The sequence below is a fragment of the Caretta caretta genome, chromosome 2, assembly GCF_965140235.1.
Source record: "Caretta caretta isolate rCarCar2 chromosome 2, rCarCar1.hap1, whole genome shotgun sequence".
Taxonomy (NCBI): domain Eukaryota; kingdom Metazoa; phylum Chordata; order Testudines; family Cheloniidae; genus Caretta; species Caretta caretta.
The window spans coordinates 74,346,117-74,365,010 of NC_134207.1; the positions used below are offsets into that span (position 1 = coordinate 74,346,117).

Sequence of the window (18,894 nt, forward strand, 5' to 3'; positions counted from 1 at the left end):
ACTCTCACATGCTTCCTCTTCCCCAGGCCCCATTAAAGAAAGTCTGCCAATTAAAGAGGGTTTACTGGTAACACAGCAGCCGAGCTGATGTTTCTAAGATTGGGCTCAAGATGCCTGGTAAGGGCTAGGGACAGCAGAAGCCCATGGGAGGTGGGGATCTGTCTTCTTGGCCCAGGCAGGGGTCCAGGGAATGCAGTGACTGAAACCTGAGGAGCAGCAGCCTCTGCCTGGGATCAAGAGGACAGGTGATTCTTCTTTTTTGGGACTCCTCTATAGGTCCCTCGGAAGAATTTAGAAGGTGGGAGGCCTTATTTCAACATTGCTGCTAAAGAGCTCAGCAGAGAGGTATCAGAGCAGAGGAGTCAAGCATGTTTGCCAGTGTTGCTTTTGAGCCCACACACACTCTCTTGCAGAAAAATTCAGCAAGGAAGAAGACACCCCACTTAAAAATTAATCAAAGGAATTTTAAAAAGTAGTCTGGACATTACATTTAAAAGGTTTTATCTCAGACAGTTCTAAAAATAATCAAGCTGGTGGTATCACTTTAAATTGTTTCCACTGTCATTAAAGCTGATGTAAGCAGCAAAGAAGTGATTTTTTTTTAAAAGGCTGGCACTTGCATATTGATGATTCTCCAATGTGCTGTGTGTGCAGAGCCATAACAGCTGTTAGTCTGAAAACTGGATCTCTCCTATCTAGTAGATTCCTAAATATTCATATTCACATAGTTGTAGCTGGCAGTGGATATTCTCTATAACACCTGCTTTTTAAATTCTCTACTACTTCTGTTTTTGAAAACTTCTTGTGGCTGGTTCATGCGCTACAGGTCAGGGAGGTATGGTCAATTATTTTCCAAAACCACATTCCCTCCTCCTTTGTTAGAACTTGGAGATTTCTTTTTCAGGTTAGTGAGATTTTTCTTTTACAGTCTTTTGTCCTCGCTTTTGAAGATTTGGGAAGAAAAATACCCATAGTTTAACTGTAATATTCTAAATCTGGTGGAATCCAAATATGATGATTATATAGTCAAAAGTGCAAGTAATCCTTGCACAGTAGGATGCAAAGTTCAAGTATAGTACTTAGTGATTTTGTTTTATACTCTGATCACATAATTTAGAAGAATTCTCTGTTTATTAAAATTGTGATCTCATCCTGTTACACTCTCTGTCTTGGATTGCAAAACTGAGAGGGAAGAGCAAAAAATGCTTGACTGTTACCATGTATGATACACCTTTATTCTTGGCTTCTCTGTGTACTTGTCAACAGAAATGTGTTTCGATTTTATTTTTAAATGTTACTTCATTTGTATCTTAGGTCCATTCTAGAGACTATTTTAAAATAAGAATTGGAGTTTATTAGGTTACTGTATCTGTCTCACTCAAATATACTCCCTTTTCCCATGTTCACACAAACTTTAACAAACAGAACTGCTGCACCATATGTGGAATAAAACAGGAATGAATATGAGAGCAATCTGAAGTGTTTGCTTTTGATCGTTAATGCTAGTATGTCCTTATGGAAAATTAATATTAGCACTACTACGTGATGCATGAAACTAATCCTCACTTGATTAATATTTTAGGCTCGGATTTTCAAAATCACCTAGAGAATTTGGACTCAGTTCCCATTAAAAATAGTGCAAATTGGCTGTCAAAGTCTCCTAAACTAGTGATGCTTATTGTTTGTAATGATCTATCCCAATGACCAAATATCATGATTACATTGAATTAAATGTTACCACCATATGGAATACATGGAATTTTTATTTTGTTTTCATTTCAGGTGGGTACCATCCTGAATGGTATGTTAGATCAAAGCTTTAGAGAGCGTGCTGTACGCAAGCAGCAGGGAATGAAGTTGGTGACTGCAGTACTGAGAAACTGGATGAGACTTGACAGCTGGTGGGCCAAAGATTCTGCTCCAGAGAGCAAAATGGCTGTTTTGACACTGTTGGCTAAAGTTCTGCAGGTATATATTCAGAGGGGTAGCCGTGTTAGTCTGGATCTGTAAAAGCGGCAAAGAGTTCTGTGGCACCTTATAGACTAACAGACGTATTGGAGCATGAGCTTTTGTGGGTGAATACCCACTTCGTCGGATGTATGTAGTTGAAATTTCCAGAGGCAGGTATAAATATGCAAGCAAGAAACAGGCTAGGGATACCGAGGTTAGTTCAATCAGGGGGGATGAGACCCTCTTCTAGCAGTTGAGGTGTGAACACCAAGGGAGGAGAAACTGCTTTTGTAGTTGGCGAGCCGTTCACAGTCTTTGTTTAATCCTGAGCTGATAGTGTCAAATTTGCAAATGAACTGAAGCTCAGCAGTTTCTCTTTGAAGTCTGGTCCTGAAGTTTTTTTGCTGCAGGATGGCTACCTTTAAATCTGCTATTGTGTGTCCAGGAAGATTGAAGTGTTCTCCTACAGGTTTTTGTATATTGCCATTCCTAATATTGCTGGTGAGAATACGCTTCAGCCCATAGAACTAATCAACATACCCTTAGAGCCCCGACAGGGGTTATTCTATCTACTGCCCAAGATCCACAAATCCGGAAACCTTGGACGCCCCATCATCTCAGGCATTGGTACTCACTGAAGGAGTGTCCAGATATTGTGGACTCTCTACTCAGACCCCACACCACCAGCACTCCCAGCTATCTCCGTGACACCACTGATTTCCTGAGAAAACTACAATGCATTGGTGACCTTCCAGAAAACGCCATCCTAGCCACCATGGACGTAGAGGCTTTCTACACAAACATCCCACACACAGATGGAATACAAGCTGTCAGGAACAGTAGCCCTGATGATGCCACAGCACAACTGGTTGCTGAGCTCTGTAACTTTATCTTCACCCACAATTATTTCAAATTTGGTGACAATATATACCTCCAGACCAGTGGCACCGCTATGGGCACCCGCATGGCCCCACAATATGCCAACATTTTTATGTCTGACCTGGAACAAGGCCTCCTCAGCTCTCGTCCACTCACGCCCCTTCTCTGCCTACCTTACAATGATGACTTCATCATCATCTGGACCTGCGGGAAGGAAACCCTGGAAGAATTCAACCATGATTTCAACAGCTTCCACCCCACCATCAGCCTCAGCCTGGATCAATCTACACGGGAGGTCCACTTCCTAGACACCATGGTGCAAATAAGTGACGGTCACGTTAACACCACCCTATACCGAAAACCATCATCAGTGATCTACAACCCATCCTGGACAACAGTCCCTCACTTTCACAGGCCTTGGGAGGTAGGCCAGTCCTTGCCCACAGACAGCCTGCCAACGTGAAGCGTATTCTCACCAGCAACTACACACCGCACCATAGTAACTCTAACTCAGGAACCAATCCAGGCAACAAACCTCGGTGCCAACTCTGCCCACATATCTACACCAGCGACACCATTACAGGTCCTAACCAGATCAGCCACACCATCACCGGTTCATTCACCTGCACATCCACCAATGGAATATACACCATCGTGTGCCAGCAATGTCCCTCTGCGATGTACATCGGCCAAACTGGACAGTCCCTACGTAAAAGGATAAATGGACACAAATCAGATATTAGGAATGGCAATATACAAAAACCTGTAGGAGAACACTTCAATCTTCCTGGACACACAATAGCAGATTTAAAGGTAGCCATCCTGCAGCAAAAAAACTTCAGGACCAGACTTCAAAGAGAAACTGCTGAGCTTCAGTTCATTTGCAAATTTGACACTATCAGCTCAGGATTAAACAAAGACTGTGAACGGCTCGCCAACTACAAAAGCAGTTCTCCTCCCTTGGTGTTCACACCTCAACTGCTAGAAGAGGGTCTCATCCCCCCTGATTGAACTAACCTCAGTATCCCTAGCCTGTTTCTTGCTTGCATATTTATACCTTCCTCTGGAAATTTCCACTACATGCATCTGACGAAATGGGTATTCACCCACGAAAGCTCATGCTCCAATACGTCTGTTAGTCTATAAGGTGCCACAGGACTCTTTGCCGCTTTTACAGGTATATATTGTGTTTGGTAAAGTTAAAGCCACTTTAACAGCAATCTGTAAGAGCATGCTGCATCTTGGAAAAGTGGCAGTATTAGATTTTGAAGGTTTATTTTAGTTGTTTTGTTTTTACTTTTATTGCTAGTTGGAGAATTTCAGTGTTCTCTGAATAATGAATACAAAGGTTTTTTTTTTTTTAAAAAAGGTTTTGGCAGACAGAACTTTTGATTTCACCTTCCCATTTTTACTCCTGTGTCTGATGTTATAGCTCCCCATCTCCTTCATAACCAGAGTTGCCAATGGAAGGAGTCATCTTTGGGAAGCAAGCAACCTCTGATGAGGTACTGCCTGTCTCGTTGGCAGCCAGACAGTTGTTTTTGGAGTGGTTGTCCCCAGACCAAATCATTTCAGAAAACTATTCTGTTTGGAAGAACTTCAACTTCTTTGCCTCTCCATTCCCTCACTTATTTGAGACATTCTTCCTCAGCTCACATCTTGAAGACAGAGCTTTTTTGACAACTTGTAAACCCATGCAAAATATCTAGGAAAAGAATCAGAATGACCTCCCCTATTCTTTTCTTTATATTCATTCTGTGGCTTGAGGTTTATTACTGGAAGGTGTGTTTGAAAATATACGAAGTGGATTATCCTAATGGCTTAGCTGGTAATAGTGCAGTAATCATAGGAGATCTAGCTTTGGGAAGGAGCTTAATACTGTTTTTCATTGGCCAGAAAAGGTCACAACATGTGATTCCCAACATTGTGATGGATGGGAACTTTTAGATCCATGCTAAGAACACATGTAAAACCTAAACCCTCATCATATGCATGTCTGCTGAAATAAATTCCAGAAATGACTGATGAATTATGAAACTCTGAACAAAAATCATGGAAACTGTGTTTAACACAGAGATTCTTTTTATATATTAAATATTTTTATATGTTTTAATTGTTTTTTCTCTCTCCAGATTGACTCCTCAGTGTCTTTTAATACAAATCATGAGGCTTTCTCTGCTGTTTTTAGTACATATACCAGCCTACTTACTGATTGCAATTTAGGTCTAAATCTAAAGGTAAGTTGTATTTTGTTTTCCCCCGAGTTTGAATGCTAGCTCTACTCATGGATTAAAAACCAGTTTTAATTGGGTTACGTCACTAAGGGTACCTTTCTCTTGCTTTTCATAATAATGTAACAAATTTCCTTTTCTTTCTTACCCTCCCATAGATCAGCAAGCTAAAAATCACAAGTTAATGTCATTTTTATTTTTTTATTTTTACATTTTTCTCAATCTTCCTTCTTTTTCCTTCTCTTTTTGATCATGTAGTTTTAGGAAAAGTCAATAATATGGAGATATAGATGTAGTTATAAACTCACTTAAAAACGTAAGAGGAATATAGCTTGATCAGGGATGTCATTTCACTTTTGAGCACTATCTGTAGGGATTGAACCTGGGACCTTTGTATATAGAAGCATTAGATTCCTATTGCTTGAGCTAAATACCAAACTCATAAACTTCTATATGTAGTCTAGACACTAAAGTGGGGACAAAGAACCACACTGTGTTAGTATGGGGTACAAAAGATGCTGGACTGAGAGCCCTGACAACTGAAGTTCTCTGCCTACAGAAGAAACACAGTATGGTTACTTTTTGCGAATACAGACTAACACGGCTGTTACTCTGAAACCTGTCAGTATGGTTACTGCCAATGTTCCCTCTAATTTTTTACATCCATGCGCGGAATGAATTTTGTTATGTGCACCAATATGGAAGTGGTGTGTGGTGGGGCTGAGGAGTTCGGAGTGTGGGAGGGGGCTCAGGGCTGGGGCAGAAGGTTGGGGTGTGGGGGTCAGGGGTCTGGGGTGGGGCCGGGGATGAGGAGTTTGGGGTGCAGAATGGGGCAGAGGGGGTTGAGCACTTTGGCTGGGGGTGAGGGCTCTGGGGTGGGGCTGAGAGGTTCAGGGTGCGGGAGGGGTCTCAGGGCTGGAGCAGAGGTTGGGGTGCAGGGGTGAGGGCTCGAGCGTGGGGGGTGGGCTGGGGATGAGGGATTTGGGGTGCAGGTTGCCCCAGAGCTGCAGTGGGGAAAGAGGAGTTCCCCCAGCCCTCTCTCACCGCCGGCGGCAGCTCCGGGGGAGAGGCACCTCTCCCCGCCAGCAGCTCTGCATGCCCCAACTTTCCCCTCTCCAGGCCCCCGTAGCTGTGCACCTGCCAGCTGCGCAGCTTAGAAGGAACATAGCTTACTGCCCTGCTAATGTGAGTCTGCCATGAATTAGGCAGACTACTCTGGTGATTGCCTGTTTGTTCATATTCAATTGAACTTGGACTTTTTGCTGTAGCTACCAAGAAGGGTGTCAGTTAGTGCATTAGTAGTGGTGTTTTTCTGTGCTAGTAGACACTTGTTAAGTAGAAAATGGACTGAGACTTATTCGTTGTGTACATCAACCATGAAATATCCATTGGAGGATAATTTTTGGTCATTTCTGACCAGGGCTTGATTTTGGACCAGCAGCTTAAAAGATGGAAGGCTACATATTAACTAATTACCAACCACCTGAGCTCTGCACTTATCTAACTCTGCTACTGAGGAGTAACTTGTAGTTTTTTCAATCTGATACATAGCTGGAGGATGAAAAAGTTTTTCTAATTTGAAATAACCTCTATTTACTTCAGAGCCAAGCAGTGATTATTCTTCCATTCTTCACTAATCTGACTGGAGAAAGGCTTAGTGAGCTTAAGGATGCTCTTGACCAACTTGTGGCTTTCAATTTCCCCATGAAGTCTGATGAGTTTCCCAAGGGAACCTTGAGGTACAATAACTATGTGGACTGCACTAAGAAGGTCAGTACTTGCGTATGTTTAAAGTGTATAATTAAAAACATAAGTGAATTTCTATGCAGAAACCATGTAATTTATCAGTATGTTTGTCATCTTTGAGATGACAGGATTGTTTCCTCTAAATCCTAATGTAGTTCACCAGTTTATCTTAATTTATTTCTGGTAGTTGATGATTCCAAGCATCAGAAATTAGGAATATAAATACAAGGTCCAGTTCTGCAGACCTTTACCCTTGTGAACAATCCTTATTCATACAAGTAGTCCTATTGACCTCTGTGGGATGACTCTCAGGAGTAAGGCTTAAATTTAAAGGATAAGGGTGTATGGTAATTCAATCTGAAGAAAAGTCATATTTAAGGTAATACATTTATCAGATTTTCTTTAAGAATATGTTGTGTCTGTGTTAGGGCAGAGCTAAATTGTATTCTCCATGGTCTAGACTGTGACTGTTGAACCACATCCTTTTATAGGGGAGGTGCAGTGCGGAAAGGATCAATGGAGGGGCACAGTCTCTTTTCAGAGTTCTTCCACACATGGTAGTGAGCATTTTGTCCATCTATCCATAAAGTGGAGCAAATTGCTGTCCCCAGTGTAGTAGTTCCATCCATGGCCCAACCCCAAAGTGCAGGAAACATACAGAATTCTCTTGAATTAAGAGGGCTCTCTGACAGCAGCCACATCCCCCTACTCCTCAAAGGAAGAGGCTTTCTTTATATCTGGTGATTTATTTTTTGTGTGTGTGGAAGATTCTCTTTCCTGGCAAATGAAAGTGTATGAAATAAAAATATTCTCTTGAGCATGGTCCAGCAGCATGATAGGATACCAGATCCGACGGACCATTGGTTTGATCCAGTATGGGCAACTCTTGTATTCTTTTTTCCAGTTTCTAGATGCACTAGAATTATCTCAGAGTCCAATGTTGTTACAATTGATGACAGAAATCCTCTGTAGGGACCACAGACACTTTATGGAGCACTTGTTTCAAACCAGTTTCAAAAGAATTTCCAGAAGGTGAGCTTGGGCTGTCATTTTTTGTTTTTCTGTGAAGCTTTACCTTGACAATAGGTGCTCGACAGTAATCAAGTCCTGTTATGCAGATCGTTATGGTTATGAGCATTATATTTCCAGCTGTACTTTTGAAGAAACTTGTCAGTTTCTTCCTGATCTCTCTTGAGCAATACCATCTCCTCCTGAAATTCTCCCAAAACATTTTGACCAATATTTCCCGTAAAAAACAAGTAAATGTGGTTCTGATTTCCAGATGACACTTCATGTGTCTGGAGAAGTTTGCAAAGCCTTGACAGCTCAGTCTCTTCAAAAAAAAAAAAAAAAATTCAAATCAAGATAATAATCTTGGAAAACATGCACCCGGGGATGTTCAGTTGATCTTCCAATTGTATATTTAATGGAGTTAACCTTTTCCATAAGTAACTACCATGAAGACAACTAATAATTACTTTGTGCACATTTATGGGAATGAATATTACCAGGACAGTAAGACAGAATCATTTACAAAAAAAAATGGTATTCAGAAAAGTGTGTTTTAAGATTATATCCTCATTGAGAGCATTAAGGTTTCCTGACTTGAAGTCTTCATTTATGTCCAGATTTCAGTTTTGTATGTTTAGTTTTATGTAATTATCCAGGATAACAGCCAATATGTGGCAAAACTACATCACTGACAAGCCCAAATTTACCATGCCAGTAGATGCTGAGCAGTAATCCAGTCCTTCTCTTTTCCTTCCTCTTTGGAGATCAAGTATGTCTCTTCAGTTGTCCAGAAAGCAAGAGACTGAACGAAGCATGGCTACAACCCAGCTGACTCTTGAAAAGCTGTCCTTTTCAAAGAGTTCTAGTTTCTGTCTTTGTGAACGATTTGGTGGGTGCCTGAATGGCCTCGATTTTATTTTTTATTTGCTATTTGCTTATTACTACATTTCTAGGTGATGTTCTGTACACATTATTAAAGATACAATTGAGTTTTTAATATACACAGAGAACCAGATTCTAAACACCTAGATGTTCAATACTGATAGCTATGCGTATCTTGAAAAATCTGATACTGTGCTTTTGCATAGTTAGGTCACCAAAGTATGTTTGGGCAGCTAACCCTCATTCCCAGGGATCAGACTCCAGTATTTTAGCCCTCTTTACACTTGTGATTGATGCTAATGCCATTGCTTACTTGCAGGCTGCTTGTGAAAATTAAGCAAAACTGGACAGGAGAATATAAATCCTGTTAAATATTTCTAAGAATTGTATATTGCGGTGGAATCTCCATCCTTAGAGGTTTTTAAGACCCGGCTTGACAAAGCCCTGTTTGGGATGATTTAGTTGGGGTTGGTCCTGCTTTGGGGGGTTGGACTAGATGACCTCCTGAGGTCTCTTTCAACCCCAATCTTCTATGTTTCTATGTAACAAGCTTCTTATATCTAGGCTATTGGGTATTGGTTTCCTAGATATAGGGTTTTAATGGTTTGGTGTTTCAAGTGCTCATGTGTGCAAGTACTATTTTGAATTTATTTAATGGTCTTTGTCCTGAAAGCTCTCAAAACACTTGAAAAATTACATGTGGACAAGAATTGTCATCTACCACTGAAATGCAGCTGTCTTTTGGGGTGAAATATGGCCTCCATTTAACAGCACACAGCAGCACTGCGCTATTGTTTCATAGGAAGTGAAGAAAAGCATGGCATATATTGACAATACGGGGGGGATCATGTAGACAGAACGTAATTATCCAATCTTGAAAATGAGCTAAGATGCTGGGCCTAATACTGTTCTGTAGAGTGCTGTAGAATGTTTCATGACCACAATTGGTCTAGAGTTGGACCTCTCATTTATAAACCATCAGATAGCACCTCCACTAACCCAATGCCTTCAAATGGCATGCTGTGTTGCTGGATTAACGAAGACTCAAAAAGTACACCTACACTCCACACTTCTTATGGTGTCATATAGAGTACATACACAGCTCCCCTTCCTCCCCCCACACAGTGTGGGTACAAATAGCGGTGTAGATAGTGAGGCACTGCTTAGGCAATTAAAGACAGGCTTGGATGTACCTGGTATGTACCTGGGTATATACTCTGTGACTCTCTCTACAGCCAAAGCAGAGCTTCCCCAATCTGCAGTGCTATTTTTCCAGCCTTTGTCCACCACAGGGATAGATTCTGGGCAGGGTGAGGCAATGGGAAGGTGCTGAAGCCTTTTCCTGTTTTCTCACCCTGCCAGAGCCTTTCATTGACGCATGTAGCTACACACCGCAGTGTGGACGCAGCCTTTTTAATGAGGAATATAGCTACGTGTACCCTACATGCTGCCAACAGTGACATGCAGTGTAGATGTAGCCAAAGAGCAGAATGCCACTTACCAAATGACAAAAACTGCTTCCTGCAACACCTGGGTATTGTAGATCTTCTACCCCAGTGCTGATGACCTTGCTTACCATGTGAGATCCGCTGAGATGACAACCCAAATTGATATGACTGCTCAAGAGAATCAAAAAGTAAATGTGGAGTTGAAAATTTAAATGGAAATTTGGTAAAGGAGTGGTTCACCTAAAATTCTCATCCTGCTTAGGAGTAGCTGTGAAAAACAAGTTGTGCTGTTAGACACCGTGCACAAAATGTTCCAGAGCGAAGCCCTTCTTTCAAATGCCACTCGACAAGCCTTCGTGGATCGCTCTTTCCTCACCCTCTTGTTGCACTGCAGCTTGGATGCACTGAAAGAATTCTTTAGCAAGATTGTATTAGAAGCCATGGATACACTGAAAACCAGATTTACAAAGGTGAGCTTCATTTTTCTTTAAGGTTGTAAGAAATCCTCTAAAATGCCAGTATTGTTCCATGATATGTTACAGATTATATTTTCTTAACTATAAATACAACATTCAAATAAAGATAATTTTTTCCAATTTTGAGTACATTATAGAGCACAAATTAACATCTTAATGTCACTGGGAGTCTTTCCATTGACTTGAATGTGTGTTGGATCTGGCCTGAACATGTTATTACTGTGAAGTTAATATATATTAACTTATATGTTGCTTATGAAAAGAGAAGAAATGCCATCTGTGTATATCCAGAGAGGCTTAAGGTCCTGTCAAAGGCAAAATCCTGTCCTAACCTTAACTGGGGTGTGTGCGTCTGTCTAGAAGATATATTGTTTTACTGTACTCTTAAATTATATAAACTTGCATATTAACATGAAATGATGGTGATGGCGCCAAGTCTTATTTTGACTATTAGAAAAATGTTAGTACTTCCTGTGGTCAGTAATATATATATTTTGTTACAATTAAAAATCCTTACTGTTTTTATTTCAAAATATCAAAGTGCTGACCATCCTCGGGGGAAACTCCCATTGACTTCTTTGCAGACAGGATTTCACCTCTGGCTTCTATTTTATATTCTCCTATCACTGTTCTATTTTAAAAAATTAAATACATAAATATAAAAGATCATTGCAATATGAAAAAACAGAGTTCTAAGCCTGTATTTCTATAAGAACGGCCATACTGGGTCAAACCAAAGGTCCATCCAGCCCAATATCCTGTCTACCGACAGTGGCCAATGCCAGGTGCCCCAGAGGGAGTGAACCTAACAGGTAATGATCAAGTGATCTCTCTCCTGCCATCCATCTCCACCATCTGACAAACAGAGACTAGGGGTATGTCTATACTACGGAATTAGGTCGAATTTATAGAAGTCGTTTTTTTAGAAATCGGTTTTATATATTCGAGTGTGTGTGTCTCCACAGAAAATGCTCTAAGTGCATTAAGTGCATTAACTCGGCGGAGTGCTTCCACAGTACCAAGGCTAGAGTCGACTTCTGGAGCGTTGCACTGTGGGTGGCTATCTCACAGTTCCTGCAGTCTCCGCTGCCCATTGGAATTCTGGGTTGAGATCCCAATGCCTGATGGGGCTAAAACATTGTCGCGGGTGGTTCTGGGTTACTATCGTCAGGCCCCCGTTCCTTCCCTCCCCTCCGTGAAAGCAAGGGCAGACAATCGTTTCGCGCCTTTTTTCCTGAGTTACCTGTGCAGACGCCATACCACGGCAAGCATGGAGCCCGCTCAGGTAACCGTCACCGTATGTCTCCTGGGTGCTGGCAGACGCGGTACTGCATTGCTACACGGTAGCAGTAACCCATTGCCTTGTGGCAGCAGACGGTGTGATATGACAGCACCGTCATCTTCATGTCCGAGGTGCTCCTGGCCACGTCGGCCGGGAGCGCCTGGACAGACATGGGCGCAGGGACTAAATTTGGAGTGACTTAACCAGGTCATTCTCTTTAGTCCTGCAGTCAGTCCTATTGAACTGTCTTATGGTGAGCAGGCAGGCGATATGGATTGCTAGCAAGAGATGAGGATGGCTAGCAGTCGTATTGTACCATCTTCTGCCGGGCAGGCAAGAGATGAGGATGGCTAGCAGTCATATTGCATCATCTTCTGCCGGGCAGCCATGAGATGTGGATGGCATGCAGTCCTTCTGTACCGTCTGCTGCCAGCCAAAGATGTAAAAGATAGATGGAGTGGATCAAAACAAGAAATAGACCAGATTTGTATTGTACTCATTTGCTTCACCCCCTCCCCTATCTAGGGGACTCATTCCTCTAGGTCACACTGTAGTCACTCACAGGGAAGGTGCAGCGAGGTAAATCTAGCCATGTATCAATCAGAGGCCAGACTAACCTCCTTGTTCCAATAAGAACAATAACTTAGGTGCACCATTTCTTATTGGAACCCTCCGTGAAGTCCTGCCTGAAATACTCCTTGATGTAAAGCCACCCCCTTTGTTGATTTTAGCTCCCTGAAGCCAACTCTGTAAGCCGTGTCGTCAGTTGCCCCTCCCTGCGTCAGAGCAATGGCAAACAATTGTGCATCTGAGTTGAGAGTGCTGTCCAGAGCAGTCACAATGGAGCACTCTGGAATAGCTCCCGGAGGCCAGTACCGTTGAATTGTGTCCACGGTACCCCAAATTCGAGCCGGCAAGACCGATTTAAGCGCTAATCCACTTTTCAGGGGTGGAGTAAGGAAATTGATTTTAAGAGCTCTTTAAGTCGAAATAAAGGGCTTCATCGTGTGGACGGGTGCAGGTTTACATTGATTTAAGGCTGCTAAATTCGACCTAGTCGTAAAGTCGTAGTGTAGACCAGGGCTACGGACACCATTCCATACCCATCCTGGCTAATAGTCATTAATGGACTTAGCCTCAATTAATTGATCCAGTTCTCTTTTAATCCTGTTATAATCCTAGGCTATGGGCTGTCTTCTCTCTGATATAAAAAGCTACAGATGCAGGTTATATTTCAGGGTTTTCTTTTTGCTGCAGTGGGATTGCCATAAAATCTAAAGCTGTGGGGTTTTGAGCACTAATGATGATTAATATCCTAGACATATTGTCTGATAAATATTTTAAATAATGTTTGTACTTACGTAATATATTTCAACCAAAGATCTGAGTGCTTTACAAATCTTTAAGTAAGACTCCCAACACCCCTGTCAGGTAAGGAAGTACTGTTCTCCCCATTTTACAGATGGGGATATGGGCACGGAGGTTGTGACTTGTCCAGGGTTGTATGAGATATCTGTGGTACAAATGAAATAGAACCTAGTTCTTCTGTTTCCTAATCTTCTATTTCTGCATTTTTGTTCCTTCACTACTGTGTACTGGTACTGCATTTTTTTCAAAACCTTAGAGCTATGTTTTGGATGATAATTGTTTAATATTTCATGCACTCTATAAATATGGTTATGGAATCTTCAAAGAAATATTTAAGATTCACTCATAAAATGTCAATTTTTAAATTTACAATTTAATTTTATTCTCATGAAAAGTAGTTAGTGGCTGGATGTTTATTTTTACCATCATACAGTGAGACTTTTGATATGGAATTTTAGTTTTAGGATATGGAAAGCGAGTTTACTCTAGTTTCTACTGAGTAGCTTTTGGAGATACATTGCAAGGACAAAGGCTAGGTGATCTTTTCCTCTGTACATGTTTTGTTTTTAGTCAAATGAATCTGCTTTTGATACACAAGTCACCAAGAAAATGGGGTATTATAAGATTCTGGAAGTGATGTACTCCCGTCTCTCAAAAGACGATATTTACTCCAAGGATTCTAGAATTAACCAAGCTTACCAGGGATCCACAAATGTAGAAGGAAATGAACTTACCAAGGCACTAATAAAGTAAGGCTTTCTCATTGTTTCATAAACTTGTTTGCTACCCATTTGTCTGAGTGCCAGATATTTTTTTATAAATATTCAGTTTAAACCAAAAGTTCATATCCAAGGAAAAATTTAATTTGAAAACCTGAGTTTTGGTTTAAACCACAGTATAAGGTGTTGAATTGAATTTATGCCTGGATGTGAGGATGTCCAAATATAGAAACTGGAGTACTTTTCTGTCAGAGTAGGTACCACTTTTTTCATGGGTGTGTTTGTGACGGTTGGGAGTTTTGTTTGGTTTGTTTTTAATGAAAAGTGTGAGACTCTGCATCTTTTAAAATGACTCAGTGGATTTCCTTATCTTTTACTGTCGCTTATCACTGAGAGATTCTAGATCTTTTGTATAATTTTGCTGATCTATAATGTAGCCAGCCTGGCCTGTTTGCACATAATTTCCTAGATCAGAGAAAAGTCTCCTATGTGGGTTGAGAGCTTGTCTCTGACAAGTTGAAATCAGACAGAGAACATTTTAAAGTATTAGATCCCTAGCACTGCTATCACTATAGAAATACCAGCTAATGTTTGGCTTCAGTAGTGCTGCTGAGTCAATTTTAATAAAATATTTCTATGAGAAGACTTAAAGGCAAATTAATATTTGACATGGTGCATTGAGATGATGCATCAGTAGGCTGTGCTATGACACGGATGCAAAGCCTATGAAAGTCTTTCTGTTGATTTCATTGGCCTGTGGATTGGATTCTATGTGGCCTTCTAAAAAAAAATTTGACGCTATTTTCTGGTCTGTTTTGTTCTAAGGTCATGCTATGATGCATTTACAGAAAACATGGCTGGTGAGAGTCTGCTGTTGGAGAAGAGGAGACAGTACCATTGTGCTGCATATAACTGTGCCATTGCTGTCACCAGTTGTGTCTTCACTGAAAGTAAATTCTACCAAGGTTTTCTTTTCATAGAAAAACCAGAAAAGGTGAGATTTAATGAGGAGGCTACTGTCATGTCAAAGGTCTGCAGGGTCCGTACAGTTTATTTTGGACACTAACTGAAAGCTTGCACTTTGAACCCAAGAATTGAACCTATATAATGCAAATTGTTATGTAAGAAACTGATGAGATTGAAAAATTGTTCTTGTTAGTCTCTGAGGATTGGACAAGAAGCAATGGGCTTGAATTGCAGCAAGGGAAGTTTAGGTTGGACATTAGGAAAACTTCCTAACTGTCATGATAGGTAAGCACTGGAACAAATTGTCTAGGGATGATGTGGAATCTCCATCACTGGAGGTTTTTAAGAGCAGGTTAGACAAACACCTGTCTAGTCTAGATAATACTTAGTCCTGCTTTGAGTGCAGGAGATTGAACTAGAAGATCTCTTGAGATCCCCTCCAGTCCTATGATTCTATGTAGGTGGCTTCCTTTGATCCTGCACGGCAATTGAATCACTGATGGAGGTTTTTCATATGGTTGAGTGGGGATGCAGTAACAGTACATTCAACCTCTCTACTCTATCTCAATCACTATTTAGTTATGGAAAGTGCTTAAATATTACAAAAGCCCTCCAACATTTTGAAATATTATTGAATAAGAGAATGTTACAGGGCTTTGTGTACTCTTTTAAAGTAACTAGTCACTTAACTTGTTCTTAGATGTCTGCATAATGGTAATTTCTCATAAATGAGTGTAATGGAACGGACTGTCCCTTATTTTGTATGGTAATTTGAAATAGACTGTCTTTTGAATAAAATATTGCTGGTGCCCCAGCTATTGTTTACAGTAAGTTAATTTTTAAATTTCCAAATATGCTTTGGTTCACAGAACTTGTTTATATTTGAAAACTTGCTAGATCTGGAGCACCAGTATTTGTTCCCTGTTGAAGTTGAGGTGAGTCATAGTTCTGTGTTTTGTTGTAATACAGTGAAAATGTTCATTGCTTTTAATTCTACTCAATCATTGCAGAGTGCACGCTCTGTGTGTGTGTGTTACATAATTATACATAGAAAGAAATGGTGCTGTTTGAAACCATGACAAATACAAGTGGAGACCTATGACCCTTTTGACTGTTATGTAGTTCGCATAGTAAAATCCCAAATCCAAGGAATGAAAAGCACAACTGGGATGTACACATTTAATATATTGTTTTGGCAGATTTATTCCAAAGATAAATTATTTCTAGTGTCATTAGTTCAGCTGATGTGATAAATTCTAGAACACTGATTATTAGCATTTGTAAGTTGGAACTCCTGTTCATTTTTAAATAGCTGAAATACTTTTTTTCCCCACATTGTTTAAAAAAGTTAAGTTATAAATAAAAGTTCTATAGAGTTTGCTAGGTAATAAATATAATTCTCTAAATCTTTTTGTAAAGATATCAAAATAGAACTCTTATTTTTTATCAACTAGTTATTTTTTTAAAAGCAAATTTAACTAATTTTAAAGCTCATATTTTTGTTGGTGTTCTAGGTGCCTATGGAAAGGAAGAAAAGGTATATTACTATTAGGAAGGAAGCCAGGGATACCATAAATAGGGACTCAGGTATGACATAAATTTACAATGATTAAAAATTTGTCACTCCCTCCTCAGCTCCCCCCACTTAAATGTACAATGCACCATTGCACTTATATGGAATGTGCTTATTTTAGTAGAGATGCATCTAGAAAAGCTGGTAACCATGTCTAAATTCTGATTCTGCAGGTGGCAGTGCGTGCCCAACTTCTGACTGCATGACCCCCTGAAGCTATTTTTTCAGTAACTAGAATGGGACCATATAAAGGATAATTTCCTTCCTCTTTCTCAACAGCCCCAAGCAAACAGAGCCATATAAAAATTGCTAACTGAGACTGCATTTTTGCGTTTTGACATGTTTGCTAAACGGTTTCAGAACGTTTTCCCACGCCAGTGTGTTCCGGTTTTCTGGGACAGCGGTCCATTCCATGCCTTTCTAATGACATTGAGGTGCAAGAAATTGAATTGCTAATAGATATTAAATGCGTAGAAAATTTGTTATGTCAGTGGAGGAATTATGCAAAGAAAGAGACCAATTCATCATATTTATTAACAGGCCTGTGCCTTACAGTGAAACCTGGACGAGAGACCACCTTTATAAAAGTACCACTGATGTGCTCAATATTGTTCCAGATGCAAATAAAGACAGACACTGTACTTGGTCTAACTTTCATTAGAATACTTCCTTGGTTAAGCAACCAAATTTTATTTTCCTTGAGTAGTCACTGAAGACAGCTTTCACTCAAATTAGTGTTGTGATTATCAGTACATTATTTTTCTTGTTTAGATGAACCTCAGTATTTGCCTTCTGCATCGTATATGGTTGACAGCAGTCTGAGTGAGGAAATGAGCCAATTTGATTTCTCAACTGGAATCCAAAGTTTTTCTTATAACTCACAAGACCCTACAGCTACCAGTATACACTTCAGGAGAAAGGTGATTACAGATGTATACTGTGGGAGGAACAAGAGTCTCAGTATTCTAAAACTCTCAGTAAACTTATACATTAATTAAAAGAGCAAGTTTCACGTACATGTCCTAGGAAAGGTAAAAGGTTCAATGGGAGTAAATACTGGATACGGGTTATCTCTATATGTAAGTCTGTCTTTAATATGAGGCTTTAGGCATCAGAGCAAGTGTTTTTTGCCATCAGTTTGGGTCCCTCTACTCTGTTTTTGAACTTAGTAAACCTTCTTTTAATTTGAAGGTGGAGATTTGCTCATGAAGGCAGAGGCTTTGCATTGTTGAAGGGAACTATAGTACAGAGTTTCTAAATCACTGAATCTAATTACAAAGAAAAGTCCATCACTAAAATATTTTTAGAAGCATCTTAGATATAATGTAGGTTAAAGGGCCACTGTCTTCTGTACTTTTCTGAATTTGACTAGATTTAAAGTGGTTGTATAATTTACATCTGTGCCTGAGTTCCCCTGCCATTTTTCTGTTTAATAGTCAGTCTCCTATTTCCCACCTCCTGCTTTACTATTACTATGTGAAAGATCCACAGAAACAACACATGAAAATGAGTTAACGACTATGTAGGGAAAACCCTGAAACTGGTCAGTTGGTATCAAATGTACACAATAAACTGAACAAAAGAGAGAGAAAACAGTATTATTTTCAATCTACTCTCTTGTGGTTATATAGTGTCTTATGTGTTGCTTGCGACAGTATGTTCTGACATAAGCCTGACTTGAAGCTGACGGTGGCCCTTTAACATTTAGTCAGGCAAGAGTTTGCCGTATTGAAAGTAAGATTGAGAGAATCACTTTCACCATTTTAAAAACGTTGGTCATCCAGGTATCATACATGTTTAAAGCAAGATCTATCAAAATAATTATAATGTTATCTAACATCAGATAACCACCTCTTTTCATATTTTGTAGTGAGGAGGTTATTTTAACAGTTGACTTGACTTAAATTAACCAAAAATTTATTGTAATTATAGAACATGTCATAAGCAATTGTGATTTCCACTTCTTTGTAGTGGTGAAGCCAATTTTTTATTTGTTCTTTACTGTCAAATGAAGTTTCTTCTGGAAAGAAGAGAATGGCTATGGCTGCCCCCACTGGAAAACAGCCTCTGAATTCATCAGAGATTAATTACTTTACAAATAGCTTGACTGGGAGTAAAATTTAGGAAAAATGCATGAAGTCTTGAGGAAGAAGTATGGTGGTGGCACTCTCAGGTGTGAAGTGGAATTATAGCTTCTGTGGAGGACAATTAATTTTTACATTTCTGATTGTTGTTGCCATACTCTTTTACGTATCTGAGTCAGAGTGACATGCAGCTGGCACCCTTAAACGTAGAGATTTGGAGCTGTACAAAATTAATTCCTATATTTGGGGGAGATTTTGGTTTGAATAACATATTTGACC

At 40.0% G+C, this 18,894-nt stretch overlaps 1 protein-coding gene across 3 annotated transcripts in view; it reads left to right on the plus strand.

Annotated features, from left to right (window-relative positions):
• Nucleotides 1–18,894, plus strand: part of PRKDC (protein kinase, DNA-activated, catalytic subunit) — a 162,302-nt gene that overhangs the window by 64,253 nt on the left and 79,155 nt on the right. For 2 of the 3 annotated variants that reach the window (XM_048840604.2, XM_048840606.2), the window contains exons 37-46: nucleotides 1,783–1,968; nucleotides 4,962–5,066; nucleotides 6,663–6,830; nucleotides 7,711–7,838; nucleotides 10,410–10,617; nucleotides 13,844–14,022; nucleotides 14,818–14,986; nucleotides 15,828–15,893; nucleotides 16,473–16,545; nucleotides 17,303–17,451. In XM_048840604.2, coding sequence (XP_048696561.2) covers nucleotides 1,783–1,968; nucleotides 4,962–5,066; nucleotides 6,663–6,830; nucleotides 7,711–7,838; nucleotides 10,410–10,617; nucleotides 13,844–14,022; nucleotides 14,818–14,986; nucleotides 15,828–15,893; nucleotides 16,473–16,545; nucleotides 17,303–17,451 — 1,431 coding nt within the window. The remainder of the gene's footprint in view (nucleotides 1–1,782; nucleotides 1,969–4,961; nucleotides 5,067–6,662; nucleotides 6,831–7,710; nucleotides 7,839–10,409; nucleotides 10,618–13,843; nucleotides 14,023–14,817; nucleotides 14,987–15,827; nucleotides 15,894–16,472; nucleotides 16,546–17,302; nucleotides 17,452–18,894) is intronic. The other variant, XM_048840605.2, reaches the window with a different exon arrangement.